Below are 22,564 nucleotides of genomic sequence, written 5' to 3'. Positions count from 1 at the left end.
AGTTTATAGTCACTATAGCTTAATCTTCTTGATTTGAATGGCTAGGGAAGCCTCCACAAAATTACTTGGTGTGAATTGTTTGATTGTGTACTTTCATGGGTCTCATACATCTTATGCTTGTTTTATCTTCTTGATTTGAATGGCTAGGGAAGCCTCCACAAAATTATTTGGTGTGAATTGTTCGATTGTGTACTTTCATGAGTCTCATACATGTTATGCTTGGGATGATCGTTTTAATACATATTGATTATTGATTTTGTGCATTGCAAATTGATTTTGTTCTTTATTTTATTATAGTTTTAGGTGAGGCAAGCGGCTTTACCTAGAGTACGTTGATGAGTGACGAATTGTGAAGAATTGAAGGTTTTAGTTTATAATGATGAGATTGATTTAATTTTAAAGTTAATGTAGTGTATAAAGAAGTTTTAAAAATGATGAGTAATTATCCATTGTATTTAATTCTTTATTGTGATAGATTTTTATCTTCCTACTCCATGATTTAATTTTTAGATATTATATTATGTGATTTGTTTCAAATTTATTATGCTTCAATGTTGATTTGCATAGATTTTTGATTCTCATATAATTAATATTGTTACTCATATTGTTTATTGTTAATATTGATTATAATTTATTTAATTAATTTAAAATTGAAAATTAATAATTTAAAAATATATTAATTTGTATTTAATTAATTTAAAATTGAAAATTAATATTTTAAAAATATATTAATTTGTGCATAGTAGCACAGGCGTGATACTAGTTAAGTTAAAAGTTGAGTAATCATAATAAGTTTGTCTGCGAAATCATAATCTGATTAATGTAATTAAAGGTTATTATCCCGAAATGTAGTACTATTAGTCATATATGCATGAACCTTATTACGTGACATTGTCAGTTTGTCACATAAAATATCAAATGACACACTATTCATTGCAGTTTAGTATAGTAGCAGTACTATATTTCTATAAAAAGAATTTAGTTTATATGACATTATCTAATCGTCTTATAACTGCATCAACAATGGTGGTCATTAAATACTATGCATAGTTAATAGTAAATTTACGAGCTGGTCGTGTTGAAAATTATATTTTATATTATTTTAAATACTAGTAGGAGTATATATTATCTCACTCTGATCCATGTCTTTTGTTTTTCGTTAGTTGAGAATTCCGCCCGCATTTAATTTGTTGTCAGTGGATCCCAATTATATTCATATATATTAAATCTGATTCATACATAAATTTTAAATCTGGTTCATACATTTTTTTTTTCATTTTGTAAATTATTTTAAGTGCAATGGGCTCAACTATTCCTAAAAAAATTAATGGAACGAATTTTTATTGTGTAATAGTAGTAAAGGAATAAGTCTCAAATCTTTTTCAGATCCACCTACTCCAACTCAAGGCCCACATCCGTTTTTTTTTGAGATTGATAAACATTACTCCAGTATAAATCATTTTTAAAAAAGAATGTTACAACATTTTCATATAACATAATCCAGTATAAAATAACTCATTTATAAATACGCACAAAATAACAAAAGTTACAATCTCCGGGGCATATTATAAACGAATAATTACACTGAGAATTTGGAATGTTTACAATTGGATCTAAACTGTAATTTAGGACGTGTTTGATTTATTGATTTTGTCTAATTAGGGAAAGGTAAAATATCCAGAATATATTTCGAATGTTTGGTAGGTATTATTACTCTTTCACTTCCTCTATCCTTAACACTCTTCTCTCTCATCTTCTGAGCCATTTTTTTAGAGTTCTCTGTTCTGAGCCAATTTTAAACTTTATAATTTTTTTCATATATATTAATAACAAGGACATTTTTTAATTTTCACATCTTACCTATAAAACAATCTTATTCACCAAGCACTATTATAAAACCAAGTATCTTGTTATATCTTATTGTGCAAATTAAAATAGCTAGAATCTTTTTAATATCATGCATATTTTATCTAAATATATATGGTAGATCACGTAAGTAATGGATATGGATTTCTCATTGACTGTGACCCTCTTGAACCTGGATGCTATTATAAAGATATGGCCATTTGAAGTGTGTGTGGCCCGTTAGCAAGAGGTAAATATATGTGCATCTTCCATCATCTCAAAGAAAAATAATAGTAATAGACAAAACACATAAATAGAAAAGAGACTACATGCCCGCAGGGGCGTAGCGCAGTTGGCAACGGAGGGGCAGATCTTGCTGCAAAGAAAAGAGACTACATGTTATATTACCGTTATGCTAATGCTGAACGGTGTGATGATTATAATCTAGCTAGAATATAATCAGAATTGTATCATCTTTGTTTCACAATAAGAGTTCTATTTTACTTTTAGTATAAAATGTTAAGTAGGCTTCATATTTTACCAATTTATTTCACTCACATTTTGTTATAAGACTATTATATATAAATGAGACTCAAATTCCACAAACTTATTCAATTCACTTTTCTTTACATTCTTAAAATCCGTACTCAAACCAATGATGACTCCTATTATGGGCCAGAGAAAATAACATATAATTGTAGTTTTTTTATTTTGATTAATAGTATTAGTAATAAGGAGTATATCACTCCAATAACTCAATAGATACTTCTATCTCACAATCTTATAATTAAAAACACATTTTTGTGTGTGCGTGATATTAATCTATGATCAATTTATACATATATAAAAACCGAGTTTTGGGAATTATTTTGAATATTTATGAGCTGTGGATACAATTATAAATATTTATAAGTTTATGTTTATAATTTATGTCCGCTATAATTTATGTTTATAAGTTCATGCTTCATATTAGTGTTTTGCAATAAAGTTGATGGAGTTACAAAAGTAATTCTCATTATTATTGTCCATTAAATATTCGACACATTTCTTAGGTGTATAACGTTAGGAAATTCAAATACTCAAATCGACGAGAGTAATAATGATTTTAAGTAAAAAAAATGTGGGGCACTGTTGACAGTTTAAATATTGAATTCATTGACGTATAAATAATGATTTAAAGTCAAAGAAGATATCATACCTATACCAAGTCTATCGTGTGTGTGGATCTATGGCACGTTGAATAATTGGCCAATCAGAGAAACTATGGGTAAGCTGCCCAAACCGATAATTTTAATCACTGACCTACGTATATGTCTACATCAAAAATGAGAGAAAATGGAAAACTAATTACTTCAAAATATAGATCTGTAAATGCTGATTTTGTTAGTTGAATTAACCTTTCACATTCACTCATCTACATAACATGCTTAAGCTAGGCGCTTTAAATTATTCCTAATTTATATTTTGTGTGGTTGGTCGAATTAAATGAATGGAATGACATAAGATATTCTCTCCATTCATGAAAAATATGAGCTCTTTTCTTTTAAATCCGTTCCTAAAAAGAATGAACATTCTAATTTCGAACACTTTTTTCTCTTTAATAAGTAGGTAGATTCATTCCTCACTAAAAATACTTAACTTTTTTTCATAGTTTGTGTGGTTGGTCGAGTTAAATAAATGAAATGATATAAGATATTATCTCCGTTCATGAAAAATATAAACTCTTTTCTTTTTAGTCCGTCCTTGAAAAGTATGAACATTATAATTTCGAACACTTTTTTCTCTTTAATAAGTAGGTGAGATCAATTCCCCACTAAAAATACTTTAAATTTTTTTCATAGTTTTGTGTGGTTGGTCGAGTTAAATAAATGAAATGATATAAGATACTATCTCCGTTCATGAAAAATATGAGCTCTTTTCTTTTTAGTCCGTCCTTGAAAAGTATGAGCATTCTAATTTCAAACACTTTTTTTCTCTCTAATAAGGTGATATCCATTCCCCACTAAAAATACTTTAAATTTTATTCATAGTTAACCTAAGTAATGGGTATAGATTTCTCATTAACCGTGACCCTCTTTTACTTGGATGCTAATATAAAGGTGTAGCCATTTGAAGTGTGGTCCCATCAACCAGAGGTAAAATATATGTGCATCTAGAGGTGCCCATGGTTCTAGAACTGGCGGTAACAATTCGGAACCATCTGTTCCGGTTTTGAAATTGTTGAACCAGAATCGAACCGCGAGGGTGTCTCGCGGTTACGGTATCGGTTCGGAACCGATGGTTTTCTGGTGATTTTTTTACGTTTTTTCATGGTTCCGAACCTTCGGTTTTCGACGGTATTTTGCGAACCCAACTCGGTTTCACGGTTTTACGGTGATTTTTCACTGGTCCGGTACGGCTTCGGTTCAGAAAATTTCAAACCTGAACCGAACCACAGTTCTAAAATTGACGGTTTCAGTTCGGATAAATTCTCACGGTTCTGATTAGGAACCCACTGCCGGAACTGTAGACCTTAGAGTGTCCACAATAGGGCGCCGCGGAGCCCTATTGGGTGGAAACAGAGGGGTGGGGCGGGGGTTGGTGGTGGAAAGGCAGGGGCGAGTACACGGCGTGGACACGACGCTCTGCCCGCAGCGCCCTATTGCATGACGCTGGAATAATATTTTGTTTTATTTTTTCAGTTTTTTTTTTATATAAAATACTACACATTCATCATTTTTACCTCACACACATTTTACACCATAATTTTTATTCTCTATATTTTTGTTGTCTCAATATGCAAGGTGGAGATGGCGATTCTCCCTGCTACAGAGACTAGGGATACTATCCACCTCCCCAGCCGTGGAGATCAAGTCCCACTACCCCTCCATCCCAGTCGTGGGGGCCGACATCACCGTCGTGGCAACAGACACCCCAAATTCGGGATCAGTCCTCCTCTCATCAGAGGAACATGGGTCGTCCCCAATCGGGGTTCGGGAATTACCGACCCAGCATGAACACGATCACCTATCCGCGCCCTGATACCCCTTCTCACAACTTCCAACCCACCTAATCTCCTCTGTCTGATTTTGATAGATTCACATCGGAGCAGATGATGGGTATGAGTCCGGGCCTACCGGAGACCCCGACATCCGATCCCGTGGAGGCGGGGAAAGGAGGCGGCGGCGGAGAAGGTGGCGGCGGCGGCTGTTGGAGAGGAAGCGGGGGCGACTCTAGCGGTGGGCGAGGAGGCGGCACCGGCAGCTGTCGACGGTCGTCCACGTACTACTCCACAGAGGAGTCCATTGCTATGGCTAGGGCCTGGGACGCCATCACGTCGGATGTCGCAGTTGGCACGGATCAGACCGACCTAAGCTTCTGGAAGCGCGTTCTTGTGGCGTACAACAGATTCAAGCCTCCACACACGACCCCGCGTAAACCTGACCAGATCCGTAAAAAGTGACCGAGGATCTATAAAGCCGTCAAGAGGTTCACAGGCATATACGAGAATAACATCCGCACAGATGAGAGCGGCCGCAACGAAGCCGACATAAAGGCGTTGTCGTTCGAGATGTACAATACTGAAGGGTACCCCAAGTTTAGCTACTGAGAGAAATTTCTCGTTCTCCAGGACTGCCCAAAATTCAGGGCCATCAGCAAGGAAGAGCGTGTTCCTGGGCTGAAGCGGACAAGACTCGGTGAAACCGAGAACTACAACAGTAGCAGCGGCTCACGCACCATCGACCCTAACGACGATGCTTTCAAGGAGCCCCCCTCCACACTCTCCAGGCGCCCACGTCCCCAGGGGCAACAGTCCACTATCTAAGACACTAGAGCCGCCTCTCGCCTCTATGTGGCGTGTCCACTATTGAGCTAGACAAGTTTTTTTGTAAGTGTGGATAAATTTTGGTAGCTGTGCCATGGGCTTGGCCAAACTATTATGGACTCTCTTAGCACCTCTACGTGCATCTTCTATCATCTCATGTGGAAGAAGGTAGATTCAGAGTTAGTTTCTGATTTCTACCACCCTCTTCATTATTTCACCAAATAAAAAAATGAGATTCCGCACTTTTATCTAAATATACTTCAAATTTGTAGATTTTTACAATTGTCTCTAACTATAAACTTAAATTAATCTTTTACCTAGTAAGATATCGCTAGTCGTTTACGTGATCAACAACTTTATATTTTTTATAAGGCTAAGGATTTGTTTGTTGCCTCTGGTAATATATAAATATGAAGTACTCCACTAAACTTTAGGGTAAACTATCAATTTTATTTCATTGTCAAAATGTTTACTTCAAATTTCAAAATATCATTACATTTAGATAATGATCATTAGACACACAACATATAATTTCTTGAAATAAAATGTAGAGAAATTTTTTTCGAAGATCAAAATATTGATATGACTACCAAAATCACATCACTTATCTATGTGGTCATCGGCGGATCTAGGTGGGGTCGGGGGGGGGGGGCGACCCCACCGCTGTCCCCGGAGAATCACCGGATAATGCCCTCCCTCAGCCGCCGACCCCACGCCGCCAATCTCCTGCCCCGCGTCGCCGATTTTGCAGAGAAGAAGGTCTCCTGCCCTGCTGCCCAGCGTCGCCGTTTTTTGCAGAGAAGAAGGAAGAAAGATTGCTAATTTGGGCGGCCTGCTTTTACAACTGGGTTTTACAATTTGGGCTTCCTTTTAGTCATTAATTCTAGAATTGAACCCACTTTTAATTGACCCAATTCTAATATGAGTAGACCACATTTTAACCTATTAAAATAGGAGTAGACAGTAGTTCACGTTTTAACACTTACACGCCGATTCTGATTTCTGCAGAGAAGAAATTTCACAAGTCCTGTGCAAGAAGTTTGAAAGAATATTTTAGCAATTGGCAATTTGACAATCAATTACTCATTGTATCAAGGATTCGAGGTAGGTAAAATCAATAAATCATAATTCAAGTTTAAGTTAGTAATACTATTATTTATTTGTTTTTTTTTTCAGTTTTTACATTTAACATTTAAGTAGCAGTTAGCACTATTAAATTGATCATCATTTAAGTAGATATTGCAAATTCTTTGCTTAATTGCTTTGGAGTTGTGGACTATTCATTTATTTTGTATATGAAAAATGATTAAATATAAATTCTAAATTTATGTTACTTTTTTTTAGGTTAATGGATAAATATCTTAATAAAAGACCTCGAGTTTCTATCGGTTCTTCTTGTGCTAATGTTGAGCAAGAACCACAACAATTGGGAAATAATGTGGTAGTTGAAAATAATCCGGACGAGATTGAAATTGATAAAGAGAAAATCAAAGCCGACCCCGGATTACGAGACCCTATAGATAGTTTTGATGTGAATATTCGTGATCGAATTCGTAGAGAATATGTTGCCAAAGATCCTTGCCAACCAAAAGACCATGACTTTCCAAAAAAAACATATGGGAAAGATAAGAGAGGTTTTAGGGATGTTTGGTATAAAGATTATATTTGGCTTGAATATAGTACGACAACAGATGTTGCGTATTGTTTTTGGTGTTTTCAACTATTCCCAATGAAAGGATTTTGAGTCGTTTTCAGAAAATGGATACTCGAAGAAGCCAACTATCTCGCATAGCATAAGATTGTGGTATTTATATTTTTACATATTTTTGTTTAGAGATATTTATTAAAATATTATATTTATAATCTTGATCGGTTCGACCCCACGATTTTTGATTCCTGGATCCGCCACTGTACGTGGTAATGAACATTTGATGTGGAAACCATAAAAATGTTAGTGTGTACTCAATTGATTTTATCAATCTAATAAATAAAGCAACCACATATGTTAATTCATTCATGTAAAAACTAAATAACTTACTCTTATTTATTAACTAAATAAATAAATCCTAATTCGAATATTATGTAAATAAATCCAATTAAAAATACTTCTATATAACTTATTTCTTCCACAAATGTTAGTTTAGTATGTTAGGTTAGTCATGAGAAAAATAAGTCTAATAGTAATAATTATTTTTAACAGTATAATAATACATTTTCAGTAATGAAAAGTGAGTTTGTGGTCTAAATGTAGCTACAGAAAATTTAATATGATGGTACTAAAGTGGAGGTATGAATGATGTGTGGAGTAACCCATGCCTTTTGAAAATCGGACTTGTTTTAGCTAAAATTTAAAATTTACTCTTCCCGTATCAAAATTTGATGGGAAATTCGATCATGTTGAAGTGAACCTAATCCATTTAAATCAGGCCTAACCCCATTCACTAAATATGTTTCCTTTTTTCATGTAATTTAAATCAGGCCTAACCCCATTTCAATAATTATATTTCCTTTTTTCATGTAATTTTAGTTGATGATCTGATCTACCAAAACCATAGAGTTCAATTTTTTAGTTTAAGTTTAATTAGTGATCAAACAAAAGTTTTATATAAATATGCGCTCTTTTCTTTTTAGTCCTTCCTATAAAAATATGCATTTTCTAATTTTAGAAACTCTTTTATCTCTAATTAAGTGAGGCACATTCTCCAATAACAATAACTTAATTACTTTTTCTCTCTACCACTCTCTTACTTTATAAATTTTGCATTAAAATTCGTGTCGAATCCAAAATGCATATTCTTTTAGGACGGAGAGAGTATGAATTAATTTGTAACCCTCTTTTGAAAAAGAAGGGCTGAAGTTGCGTATGTGAGCTGACCTAGTGATAAAGTTGTCATTCATGAGGCCAAAGATCTCGAGTTTGTATTTAACACCACATGATCTTTATATATATATATATATATATATGGATGTATTCATTTCCTTTTTGCATATTTTCTCCTTTTTCCTTCTTGATCTCAGCCCCACGATTTTGTCATCCGACGGTTAGATTGGTGCCACGTGTCATTTAATAATGCAGATTTTCAGTTGAATAATGCACACCGACTAATAATGCATCATTATAGTGTAATAATGCAGATTTTCAGTTGAATAATGCACACCGACTAATAATGCACCATTATAGTGTAATAATGCAGATCATCTGGACCGTTGATGAATGAGATCTAACGGCCCATATTAAGAAGAATAAAGGATCTAAGATATGAAAAGGAGAATAACGCTCCCCTATATATATATATATATATAACGGTGTGTTAAACTCCTTTTCTCCCCTTAGATTTAAGTTCCTTCTTAATCTGGACCGTTAGATCTCAATCATCAACGGTCCAGATGATCTGCATTATTACACTATAATGGTGCATTATTAGTCGGTGTGCATTATTCAACTGAAAATCTGCATTATTACACTATAACGGTGCATTATTAGTCGGTGTGCATTATTTAACTGAAAATCTGCATTATTAAATGACTCGTGGCATCAATCTAACCGTCGGATGACAAAATCGTGGGGCTGAGATCAAGAAGGAAATAAGAGAAAATATGGAAAAAAGGATTTGAATACAATCCTCTACATATATATATATATATTTTCATAGGTCTACAAACAATGAAAAGGAAGACTTGAAGTTTACTAAAAATAATACTTTAATAGGAATAACATTTTTACAAAAATGTGTTAATAAAATAGTAGGACCAAAATTGTCTTAAAGTGGCTTATAAGAAATTAATCCAATTGTTACTTAAAAATGTAAAGATAAGTTTTTATCTTTACGACAAAAATGTTTTAGTCACAATATTTTATTTTTCTCTCTCTTAGTTTATCCAAAAAATAAATACCATGTAGAGGTTATGGTACTGCGCTTAAATGAACACCATATGGAGTACATTGAGTAGTGAAAACATAATCATAAATGCTCTTTGCTTATTTCATGCACAAATGTTAAGTCTCTTTACTTATTTAATGCACAAATGTTAAGTCTCTTTACTTATTTCATGCACATATATTAGGCTAGTGAAGTATTTTATTAGAAAGATAAATCCAATAACAAATACTTCTAGCCCTTACTAAGAAGGATAAATCCAACAAAAAAAATTATACTACTATTTATATTCTTGATAATAAAAAGTGCGTTTGTACATGCAGAGAAATTTTAATACTATGATACACGAAAATGGAGGTATGATGACTGGCCTCTAAAAAATAGGTTACACCAGTTCTAGTTAAGAATTAATTTATTCTTTCCATTTTAGTAATTGATGGAAAATTGTATCATTTGATATTTTGATGTATACCTAATCGGCCCATCTCCGTTTCGCCAATTCATGGTACGGTCACTATATAGAATCACACAATTACCATAAATTAGTGACGGATCCAATATTAGAAAATGGAGGGCGCGGAATGAAAGAGGTTTGAATTACTATAGACTATTCTCTCCGTTTCATAGTAATAGTACTGTCATTTCATTTTCTGCACCTGTTTTGGAATAATGATAATCAAGAATATTAATTGTAATGGTATCAAATACGCGACTCAATCTTGCTATCACAACAAGATCGATTCCGGAACAAGAAGAACAAACACTCGATATGAAAATGAATAAAGCTAAGAACAACTCTCGGAGAATTAATGGAAATCTTGTATTCAATTTCTTGTGGAAGATTACAAACTGATGGATGAAAAATCTTTTTCTCACTCCGCTTGCACAGCTCGGTTATTCACTCTATTTGACTAACACTAATCTAACAACCAAAACAAATCCAACGGCTGTCATTTAAGCTAACTAACTAATCGCATCCGACGGCTCACGTTTGTCTATGCATCAGTTAATAACAACGGCCAACACCGAACTCGACTAAGTTCGGCTAATACCGAGCACCAGCAAGCTCGACTAATCACCGAGCACGATTAAGCTCGGCTAACACCGAGCTGCAATCAATCACCTAACAGTATATCAGTCCCTGCCGAGCACGATTAAGCTCGGCTAACACCGAGCTTGACTGATTGTGCAGTTTTGCCCCAATCCTCATAACAAATCTCCACCTTGGGACACAACTGGACAATCCACAGAGCATATCCATCTTCCACAATCACTCCAGCTGAATCAGATTCACCAAATCCATGCAATACTTCAACTTAAGTCCGGGTAACACCTTTGTTAGCATATCAGCAGCATTGTGCTCAGTAGCTACTTTCTCAATCTTTACTGAGCCCTTTTCAACTTCATCCCTCACAAAATGAAGCTTAACATCCACATGCTTGCTCCTCTCATGGAATGTCTGATGTTTTGATAGACATATGGCACTATTTGAATCACATAATACAGTCACAGCTTCTTGATCGACTCCAAAATCCGAGCAGATTCCTTTCAGCCACATGCTCTCCTTTACAGCCTCAGCCATGGAAATATATTCTGCCTCAGTTGTTGAGAGTGCCACCACAGATTGCAAACTCGATCTCCAACTTACAGCAGCTCCATACATGCAGAAAACATAGCCGGATTGGGACTTCCTTGTGTCAATGTTAGTTGCAAAATCAGAATCACAATATCCCAATAGAGGCTGTGTATCAAAATTCTTACTTCCATCAAACAGTATGCCATAATCCCGAGTGCCATTGAGATACCTTAATATCCATTTTAAAGCTTGCCAATGCTGTATACCCGGATCAGCCATGTACCTGCTCACAACACTTATTGCCTGGCTGATATCTGGCCTTGTACACACCATGGTGTACATGATACTCCCCACTATGTTTGCATATGGGACCTTATCCATTTCTCTTCTCTGTTCATCATCTTTAGGGCTTTGATTGCTGCTGAGCTTGAACTGTGAACTCAGGGGCATGCTCACTGGTTTGCATGATCCATCTGGAATTTCTTGATCACACTACTGATATAATCCCTTTGAGTCAGCCATATCTGCTTGTGATCTCTATCTCTGATAATTTCCATCCCAAGAATCTTCTTGGCATCACCAAGATCTTTCATATCGAATTCAGATTTCAGATCAGCCTTCACTAACTCCACCTCTTCCTTATGCTCTGCAGAGATCAGCATATCATCTACATATAACAGTAGATATGCTACAGCAACTCCACCTCTTCTCTTGATGAACACACAGTGATCATACAAAGATTTTTCAAACCCAATCTTCTGCATGAACACATTGAACCTCAGGTACCACTGCCTTGAGCTTTGTTTGAGACCATAGAGACTTTTTTTTAGCAAACACACTTTCTTTTCATCTCCTGGCTTCACAAAACCAGGTGGTTGCTCCATGTATATTTTTTCTTCAAGTTCACCATGGAGAAAAGCAGTTTTAACATCAAGTTGTTGCAATTCCCAATCTCTTTGAGCAACTATAGCAAGTAATAGCCTGATAGAGCTGTGTTTGACAACAGGTGAGAAAATTTCATTGTAACCCACACCCTCCCTCTGTGTGAACCCCTTAGCCACCAACCTTGCTTTGAACCTGATATGGTTGTTGTTGAAGGCCTCAACCTTCTTTTTGTAAATCCATTTGCACCCTACTGTTTTCTGATCAGTAGGCCTCAGTACCAAGATCCATGTGTGGTTTTTATACAAGCTATCAATCTCCTCTTGCATAGCTAACAACCACTGATCCTTTTCAGGGCTTCTGATTGCTTCTTTATAAGATGAAGGTTCATGGTAATCCATCTGTTCAGCCACTGCCAGTGCATAGTGCATCATGTCATAATCATTAAATCTAGAAGGGAGCTTAATATTCCTCTTTGCTCTGTTTCTAGCAATCACTCTCTCTGGTGTTCTGATTTCAGCTTGCATTCCAGAAGCTCCACCACCACTGACATCAGATGTAGCATTTAGATCAGTCTGAGTTACATCTGTAGTTACTCTCTGGTTCTCCACCTCAAAATGAACTTTCTGATTATCCTTGTTGAGGAAAGGCATTTCAGATTCTTTGAAGATCACATCTCTGCTAACCACCACTTTCTTGTTCCCTTCCTCACAGCACCACAGCCTGTACCCACTGACTCCCATCTGATACCCAATCATTACACACCTGAGAGCTCTAGGTTCCAATTTACCTTGCTTTATGTGAGCATAAGCTCTACACCCAAATGGCCTCAGTTTTGAATAATCCCCATAAGATCCATACCATTTGCTGTCTGGGGTCTGATTTTCAATGGCAGCTGAAGGACATTTATTGATCAAAACAACAGCAGTAGAGGCTGCTTCACCCCAAAATGGTTTAGACATTCCAGACGCTATTAACATGCACCTCACCCTTTCAAGAATGGTTCTATTGATCCTCTCAGCAACCCCATTTTGTTGTGGGTTGTGAGGGACTGTTCTGTGCCTCTTTATCCCCTTATCTTTACAGAATCCATCAAATTCATGGGACAAGAACTCAAGCCCGTTGTCAGTCCTAAGACACCTCAATGGCTTTCCTTTCTCCAACTCAACACCTACACACCATTCTTGAAACCTCTGGAATGTTTCTGACTTGTCTTTCATTATTACTATCCAAACCTTCCTTGAAAAATCATCAACAAAGGATAAGAAATACCTGCCTCCTCCAAGGCTATTCACTGGTGCAGGTCCCCATATGTCACTGTGAACATATTGGAGAGGCTCTTTCGATGTGTGCTTGCCCACTCCATATGGCAGTTTTTTGCTCTTACCAAGTATGCACTCCTCACAAGATCCAATGTGTCTTTGTACATCAGACTCAGACATCTGAATTATGCCTTGTTTCACCAACTGCATCATCCCAGCAACTCCTACATGCCCGAGCCTTGTATGCCAATTGATGGTTTGTTGAGTTGAATTTGCAGAACCATCAATAGGCTCAGCTTGTAGATAATAGAGTACATTACTTCTGATAGCTCTCATAATCATCTGGCCATCCTTTGTAACAAGCATTTCTCCACCATAAAGGGTCAATCTATAACCTATCTTCTCAAGAAGTCTCAATGAGATCAAATTTCTCTTGATGGATGGGATGTACCTTACATCAGTAAGCTTTCGCAGTGATCCATCTTCCATCCTCAAGCATATGTTCCCAACACCCCTTACATCACACACATGATCATCTCCTAGCAACACCGAGCCTTCAGATTCCTTTAAATCTTGGAACCAGTCAAGGTTGGAGGACATATGGAAACTGCAACCTGAATCCATGATCCACAGCCTTGATAATGGACTATCCTCCACCACATTGAGAGCTCTTGCCTCTTCAATTTCCTCAGTGATAGCTGCTGTACCATCTTCTTTGTGATTTTCAGCTTGTCTTTTCTTCCAAGCAAAGCAATTTTGCTTGATGTGTCCTGGTTTCTTACACCAAAAACAACTTCTTGACTCCTTCTGATCACCTTCCTTCGCACCCCGTGGTCTCCATTTATCAGATGAGGGTTTCTTGAATTTGAATTGTTTCTTTGATGCAGTCTTCACATTAAGGCTTTCAGCAGCTTGATCGATTTGCTTGCTGACAGATTTCTGCATTCCCTTCAGCTTTAATGCAGAATATACCTCCTCTAAAGTCACCTTCGAATCCCTTCCAAGAAGTATTGAGTCTTTGAATTGCTCAAAACTCTGAGGCAGAGCATTCAATAACATCAAAGCTTTATCCTCATCTTTCATGGCATCATCCACACTCTCAAGATCATCTATGCACTTGCGAAAATCTTCTAATTGATCTGCTAAGTTCTTGGAGTCAGAAAACTTGAAATTGAATAACCTTTGTTTGAGATGCAATCTATTTGAGATCGACTTCTCCATATAGATTTTCTCTAACTTCTCCCAAACTCCTGCGGCATCATCTTCCTTTTGAACCTCCCTCAAGACTCTATCGCTGAGGCACAAGACAATCGAGCTATACGCCTTGTATTCCAGTTCTTGAGATTTCGCCGCATCCATTCCTTGAATCTCCTCCTCATCCGCCTTGGATTTGACATAATCCCAGACTCCTTGCTGCATAAGAACAACTTTCATTTTCAATCTCCACAGGCCGAAATCATTTTCGCCGGTGAACCGCTCAACGTCGAACTTCGTGGTAGACATTGTTGAATGCGTCGTCCTTCTTCGTTTTCCCACAGACGGCGCCAATTTGTAATGGTATCAAATACGCGACTCAATCTTGCTATCACAACAAGATCGATTCCGGAACAAGAAGAACAAACACTCGATATGAAAATGAATAAAGCTAAGAACAACTCTCGGAGAATTAATGGAAATCTTGTATTCAATTTCTTGTGGAAGATTACAAACTGATGGATGAAAAATCTTTTTCTCACTCCGCTTGCACAGCTCGGTTATTCACTCTATTTGACTAACACTAATCCAACAACCAAAACAAATCCAACGGCTGTCATTTAAGCTAACTAACTAATCGCATCCGACGGCTCACGTTTGTCTATGCATCAGTTAATAACAACGGCCAACACCGAACTCGACTAAGTTCGGCTAATACCGAGCACCAGCAAGCTCGGCTAATCACCGAGCACGATTAAGCTCGGCTAACACCGAGCTGCAATCAATCACCTAACAGTATATCAGTCCCTGCCGAGCACGATTAAGCTCGGCTAACACCGAGCTTGACTGATTGTGCAGTTTTGCCCCAATCCTCATAACATTAATATATTGCCCAATTTGTATGCTTCTTGCATTGAAACCTATTGATTAAGTTTAACTGGCGTTTTATTTAATTGCAAGTTGCTACACTTCGTTCCTCTTAATCAATAGTAGTACTACTATATAGTATATCTGTAATGTAAAATTATTGCAGCATTAAAGGGAGGAAAATTGATTTTTCCCTGCAATGTAAAATTATTGAGGCATTAAAGATGGTACTGTTTTTCCAAAAACCATTTTAGGAAAAAGTTGCTATGATCACGATTCACAGTGAACAAGACGACAAAAAAATTACTCCTTGTGTTGGAGAGATAAAGATCGATCTGTCTGCTCTATTATACAGTCAAACAGTGTGTGAGTAGTTTATGTATAATATAAAAAATCACTATTCTAAAACAAACATTAATCATTCTACATTTTATTTTACCGTTAGCTAATCTCTTTCTGTATTATTGAAGCTACAATCAACCAACATAGTATGTTTTACAAATTCATACTTCGAATACATTAGCATTTAATTTAGTGTTCAACTTTTAGAATTAGTACTTTTTTATGCACGGACTTTAACAAATGAAAATAATTTCTGAAATATCTTAAGAAATATACTCCATCCATCCACAAAAAATAGATAAGTTTTACTACTACTACTACTACCACCATTTTGGGTTATCCACCAAAATTAGACTAATTCTAAAAATGGAAAGTTTTAAACCGATACTAACATTTCCCGTCATTCTAAATGTGGACCCTATAATCTACAAACACTACTTCCACCACATTTTCCCAACCCCAATCTTTACCAATTGCACATTAAAACCCGCGTCATTTACATCTTTATCTATTTTTTGTGGACACATCAAAGCATGTTGTGATGCAACCTCTCGGAAATTTCGAGGTGCAACTTGAGTTGGAGGATCGGTTACAACGGTCGATCTGACTTTGAGAAGATTCTATTATATAGGTTTCCCAAAATGAGAACCATTTTTCAAAATTTTGGATTTGGAATAAAATGCGTAACCGTTTCTTGTATTTAATAATGCGAACTGGCTACGTGTGTTTAAGCACGCAAAACGCCTACACATTTATCTCAAACGCAAACTTGAAAAAAGGTTCTCATTTTGGGAACCTATATTGTAGAATCTCACCAAAGTAGAAAAAATTCAATCGATCTAGAGGTAGCGTCCCGATTGTCATACCACTAAGCGGTGTTGTCTCCTTCCTCTTCATTATGATACATGGATACGTGATGTCTGACATTATCAATCAGAACCACAAATGTGCCAAGTCTTTCATTAGTGCACTACGTATTGTCCGTGCTCTTAGGTTTCTTTGTTGATGATCATATTCTCCATCCCTATTTTATTTCCCATTACTTATTGAACCCTTTATGTAAAAAGTAGTCTTATTTCACGGGGACGAAGACTACGTGCGGAGCAACAACTGAAAATAAAATAGAACAATTTTTTAAAAAAAATATGCTTTGATTAAACACCTCGATTCATTTGTTCTACACATAAAATTCTCAGTACTAAGTTAAAACATTAGGACCTTTAAGATTAGTTTTACCCCCCACGTTTGGTAACAGACTAACAATTGGGATTATAACAAAGAAATTCTAACACCAACCATTAATATAACACCAATATTTATATCTACTTTTTAAAATGGTTGTTGAAAAGAGAAAGAAATAACGAATTTGAGTTCATGATGCAATTTTTTAAATGTAGTCGAGTTAATAAAAATATTGAAGCTTCTTGATGTTCTTCATTAGAACGAGTTTTCAGCATCAATATTTTACTGAAATTTGAATATTAATAATACCCTATCACTTTATTTAACAAACAAATTGAATTATTAATAATACTCTTATCACTTTATTTAACAAAAACCGTTAATAAATAGTATTTCTTTAAACTTTTAAAATATTCAATAAAATTGGTAACCAAACGTAAAAATTACTAATTAATATCCATATGCAAAAATTGTCTACATTTTTCCCCAAACATAACACATTTTCTAGGTTGAAGTTGAAAATTTACATAGCAAATTTACAGGGGCATAACATATGCCAATAAAAAAAATTTCCTAACACATGCCAATAAATTTTAAAGGATGATACAAATTACCAAACGTTGTATACGAGACATCAACCTTCTCATTATATATATCTTCTTCTCTCTCAAACGCTCTCTCTCTCTCTGAGCTAAGACAAGTGCTTTCTCCCGGGAATTTAAAAGGTGAGCTTTTTGTATAATTAATGCTTTATCTTCTTATGTAAATTTTGAGCTCTTCATTTTGTAGGTATATTTTTTGAAGCTACCAAAGCTATCAAGTCCCTTGCCATCAACACCTTCCTCCTCATTTTAGTTCGAGGTAAATTCTCTCGAACTAAGTTTATTCATAGCGTTTTCATGTTTTTAGCAAAACATATTCAAGAATTTAGAACTTAATGGTAGGAAGGGCTGAAGTGAATCTGAAATTTACTAAAGAAAATTAAGAAAGTGAATGGCCGATCACTTGAGAAGGAAGAAGAATAGAAGATCACTAAATATAGCAAAGCTATATTATAAAATTGTTTTTTCTTAAAATGGTGTATAGTTACCTTTTAGTCTGAGTATGATTTTGATACGAGACCCCCGCCACCAGACGCAACAGCAGAGCGGCACGCCGAGCTGGAGGCGACAACAGCCGAGCAGCACGGCGCAGCAGAGCGGCATGCCGAGCTGGAGGCGACAACAGCCGAGCAGCACGACGCAGCGCTTCCGGAGCCGAGCAGCACGACGCAGCCGAGCAGCACGACGCAGTGCGTGAATGACCGAAGTGAAGAATTGATTGTGTCGAAGAGATCCTTGAGGCCGAGAGACAAGCTCAAGGCGCCGAACAAGTTCAAGAATTAGCCGATTCGTTTTGTTTCTTTTTATTTCTTTCCTTTTATGTTTTAGTATTTTTGAAACATTAATTTACTTATTGTTGAGTCGGGCCTGATGTATAAGCCCCGTTCGGGTTTTCTTTGCGGTTCTTTCCCGGATGAATTAGGATACGTCGAACCGCCCTAGGGTTTCTAGTATAAAATAGGGTATTTCATCAACACATTATTTTTATGAATGAAATATTTTCCCTAAACCTATCTTGCATTCCAAGAAACCCGAATTATCGTAACTTTGTTGCTGAGTGGAGAACGTCCACAACTCAACAAAACCCGTGATCTTCCTCCGAGATTGTCGACAGGTTGATTGCTAGTTCCCACGAGAAGGAAGATAACTAATTGTTACGGAGCACGTCTGTAACAACTGGTGCTTTCATCCCGTAACTCAACATCTATACCAACGGCGAAATCAGATGGCTTCGGATTACCCGAGAGCCGAGACGTCGTCGGCACTACATCTAGGGCCGGCGCCACAGCGCCAAGTAGCCGAGTCAGGGGGTCGGTCCCAATCAACGGATCCGATCACGCTAGGGTTCGCGCAGTTAAATGAACGCTTTGATAAGATGGACCGTCGGGTCGAAACCTTGGAGCGCCGACCGCATCCACAAGCGGCTGATCACACCCAAGAGTGGGACGATGCCGAACACGAATGGGAGGAGTATCGAGGGCACGGTCGGCCAGTACGTGAGGATCTTGACCGTTCATACCGACACCAGGATCGAGGTCGGGGACGCCCGTCTCGGGGTGGTCGCGGTGATCGGGGTGGAGGAGGCCGTTTTTTGCAGCGGCGCGATGTGACGGAGTATCGAACGGGTCGCCGTCGGGACAATTGGGATCCACATCAGAGGCACGACGATTGGGACGAGGATCCGCACGAGGATCGCGGTGTCTCCGGCTGGGACCCGCCTCAGCGCCGAGAGCGTTTTCCCCGCCAGGGAACCGATTACTCTTCCGGCTTGAAGATGGACGCGCCCCACTTTAACGGGGCGGATGCGCCAAATTGGATATCCCGCGTACAATATTATTTCGATCACAAACGGATCCCGGAGTCTGAGCGTCTGCATTATGTAGTGATGCTGTTTGACCCCCCCGCTTCGGAATGGATATTCAATTATAGGGAGACCAATGGTTTTGTAACGTGGCCGGAGTTCCTGGACGACGTCAGACATCGCTTTGACCCACAGAGCTTCAGAAATTACACGGGTCTGATCGCCAAGCTGGTTCAGACGTCTACCGTAGCAGACTACCACGCAACGTTCGAACGGTACCTCAATCGGGTGACCGATTTATCGGAGTCATCTCTGATTCCTATTTTTATCCAAGGGCTCAAGCAACCCTTGCAAGAGAAGATCGAATTGCAGAACCCGGTTTCATTAGCGGAGGCAATGGCATTGGCATTGCGCTTGGCTGCAACACAAGACGAGCGACCGCACCAACCGTCGCCATATCCGCGACGCCAGTGGTCAGGGAAGGAACAGAGGGCCCCCCCGATCCCCGGTTCGACCCCAATTTCTGGACCACAGCCGCAAGAACTTCAGGGACGTGACGCGGACAAGGCACGGGTATACCCAATCAGGGTGTCTAACGCCGAGAAATCGGAGCGGGCACGCCGAGGGCTTTGTTACCATTGCCCTGAAAAATGGGTCGCAGGCCACGTCTGTAAGGTCAAACTTCTTTGCTATATGGATGACGATGCTGACAACCTGCAGGAGGATACCGCGGGAGATCAAGTGCCGGAGGACGAACTAATTACGGCTGATCTATCGCACCTTCACGCCTTGGATGGCCGAGGGAGCTCGAAACCGTTCATTGTACAGGGCACGTTGGGCGTAACCAACGTGCGGGTATTGATCGACACAGGCGCGACATTGGATTTCCTCCAGCCACGCATCGCCGAAATACTCCAGTTGGACCTAACACCCATCAGACCATTCCGGGTGTTGGTAGGTAACGGAGCATCCCTGCTCTGCACCCACATAGCGCGGGGCACCAAGCTGACGCTGCAGGGCAACATATTTGTGGTGGATCTCCATATTCTCGCTCACCATGGGCCAGATGTGATTTTGGGAATGCGTTGGTTGGAATCGCTGGGGAAGGTGTCGGCGGATTTCGTCAGAAAAACGTTGGAATTTACTCACGGGGAGCGACCGGTTTTCTTACAAGGCTTGATACCGGGGCCAAAACAAATATCCCTTCACTCGTTATACACATTAACGACGCAACCAACGGACCACGAGTTCTATGAGATTGTACCGATTGACAGCGGCACTGAGGCAGTGGAGGGAAGCAGCAGGGAGGACTTTCCTCCGGGCTTGCCGAACGGAATTCTCGCGGTATTAAACACACACCGAGCGGTGTTTGAACAGCCTCGTGGCATGCCCCCGCCGCGGCAGTTTGATCACCGCATTCATCTCCTACCCGGTACACGGCCGATTAATGTTAGACCGTACAGGTACCCCTACTTCCAGAAGACGGAAATCGAAAGGCAGGTTCGCGATATGCTGGAACAGGGTATCATTCGCCATAGTCACAGCCCGTTCTCGTCCCCAGTATTGCTGATCCGAAAAAAGGATGGCACTTTTCGGTTTTGCATTGATTACCGAGCCCTCAATAAGGCCACCGTGCCGGATCATTTCCCCATTCCTACGGCAGAAGAACTATTTGACGAGTTGGGAGGTGCTAGGTACTTCACTAAGTTGGATCTTCGCTCGGGGTATCACCAAATTCGAATGAACGGGGACGACATTTTCAAAACCGCTTTTAGAACTCATGATGGGCATTTCGAGTTTCTCGTGATGCCTTTCGGGTTGACAAACGCACCGTCCACCTTCCAGGCGGCGATGAATGCTATTTTCCAGCCACTTCTCAGAAAATGTGTTATCGTTTTCTTCGATGACATTTTGATTTATAGCCCGACCATTGAGCTGCATAGTAGCCACCTGGAAGCCGTTCTGGAACTGCTCCATGCTAATAACTTCTTCGTGAAGCTTTCGAAGTGTTCATTTTGTAGTATGTCGGTGGAGTATTTAGGGCACATCATTGACGAAGGCCATCTCAAGGCCGACCCGACCAAAATACAGGCGATGACGGCGTGGCCTAAGCCGGGAACGGTACGGCAACTGCGAGGTTTTTTAGGGTTGACAGGCTACTACCGCCGTTTCGTCGCCCACTACGCGATGATCGCGGCGCCCTTAACAGATTTACTTAAAAAAGAGGCTTTTCGATGGAGCCCCGAAGCCGAGAAGGCGTTCGCAGCTCTGAAGCAGGCGATGACATCAGCTCCGGTCCTCCAATTGCCGAATTTCGACTTGCCATTTTGCGTGGAGACTGACGCGTGCGACGCGGGCATTGGCGCGGTGCTAATGCAACGGGATCACCCCATTGCGTTTTTCAGTAAGAAACTGGGACCTCGCAGGAGGGTGGCATCTACGTATCATAAGGAATTATATGCTATTGTGGAGGCCGTGCAAAAATGGTGACAGTATCTATTGGGGCGTGAGTTCATCATTAGAACGGATCAGAGGAGTTTGAAAGAGCTGTTACAACAAGTGGTCCAGACCCCAGACCAACAACTCTATGTTAGAAAGTTGATGGGATATAAGTTTGTGATCGAGTACAAGAGAGGCAGCATGAACAAGGCGGCAAATGCCTTGTCCCGGCAGCACGACGTGCCGAGCTCGCATCCCGATTTGCCTGCGACAGACGACGCTCCCGTCGAAGTCACGACGGATGTGGACGCGGTCCAGCTCCTAACAGTCGTCGCTAAGCCTGTACCTGATATATTGCGCGTGTTGCGCGAGGAGGCGGCCTCCCTACCCGAACTGGTGGAACTCTCGGCCAAAATCAAATCAGGCGACGCGCCCTCGCACTTATCATGGGCCGATGGCCTGATATATTACCATCGCAGGGTGTTGGTGAGCGCGGAGTCCAAGGCAAAACGGACGTTACTAAAGGAACACCATTGCTCGCCGATGGCGGGTCATCCGGGACACGAGAGAACATTCCGCCTATTGGCGGCGGGGTTTTATTGGCCAAACATGCGCAAAGATGTAGTGACGTTTGTGAACGAGTGTGTGGTGTGCCAGTCCACGAAGTATTCAACGCGAAAGCCGGCGGGGCTATTGCAGCCGCTACCCGTCCCGTCGCAAGTATGGGAGGATGTGTCAATGGACTTCATCACCGGGCTGCCCCAGTCCCGGGGGTATACAACCATTATGGTGGTGGTGGATAGGCTTTCAAAATATGCTCATTTCGCCCCCCTACCTCCTAAATTTGACGCCTCCCGAGTGGCGCAGCTGTTTGTGAATACGGTGGTCC

At 39.4% G+C, this 22,564-nt stretch overlaps 1 protein-coding gene and 1 long non-coding RNA gene across 2 annotated transcripts; both read left to right on the top strand.

Moving 5' to 3' along the window:
• Positions 1-17,445: 17,445 nt before the first annotated feature.
• LOC121782005 lies at positions 17,446-18,232 on the top strand. The gene is made up of 3 exons (XR_006046232.1): positions 17,446-17,558; positions 17,623-17,694; positions 17,968-18,232. It is a non-coding gene; the product is annotated as an uncharacterized LOC121782005 (long non-coding RNA).
• A 140-nt stretch (positions 18,233-18,372) lies between these two features.
• Positions 18,373-21,728, top strand: LOC121781269. The gene has a single exon (XM_042179009.1). The coding sequence runs from the start codon at positions 18,661-18,663 to the stop codon at positions 21,724-21,726; it is 3,066 nt and encodes a 1,021-aa protein (XP_042034943.1). The 5' UTR covers positions 18,373-18,660; the 3' UTR covers positions 21,727-21,728.
• The last annotated feature ends 836 nt before the right edge of the window (positions 21,729-22,564 follow it).

This window comes from Salvia splendens, chromosome 20 (genome assembly GCF_004379255.2).
Source record: "Salvia splendens isolate huo1 chromosome 20, SspV2, whole genome shotgun sequence".
NCBI lineage: Eukaryota > Viridiplantae > Streptophyta > Magnoliopsida > Lamiales > Lamiaceae > Salvia > Salvia splendens.
This window is presented reverse-complemented; position numbering and strand designations above follow the sequence as displayed.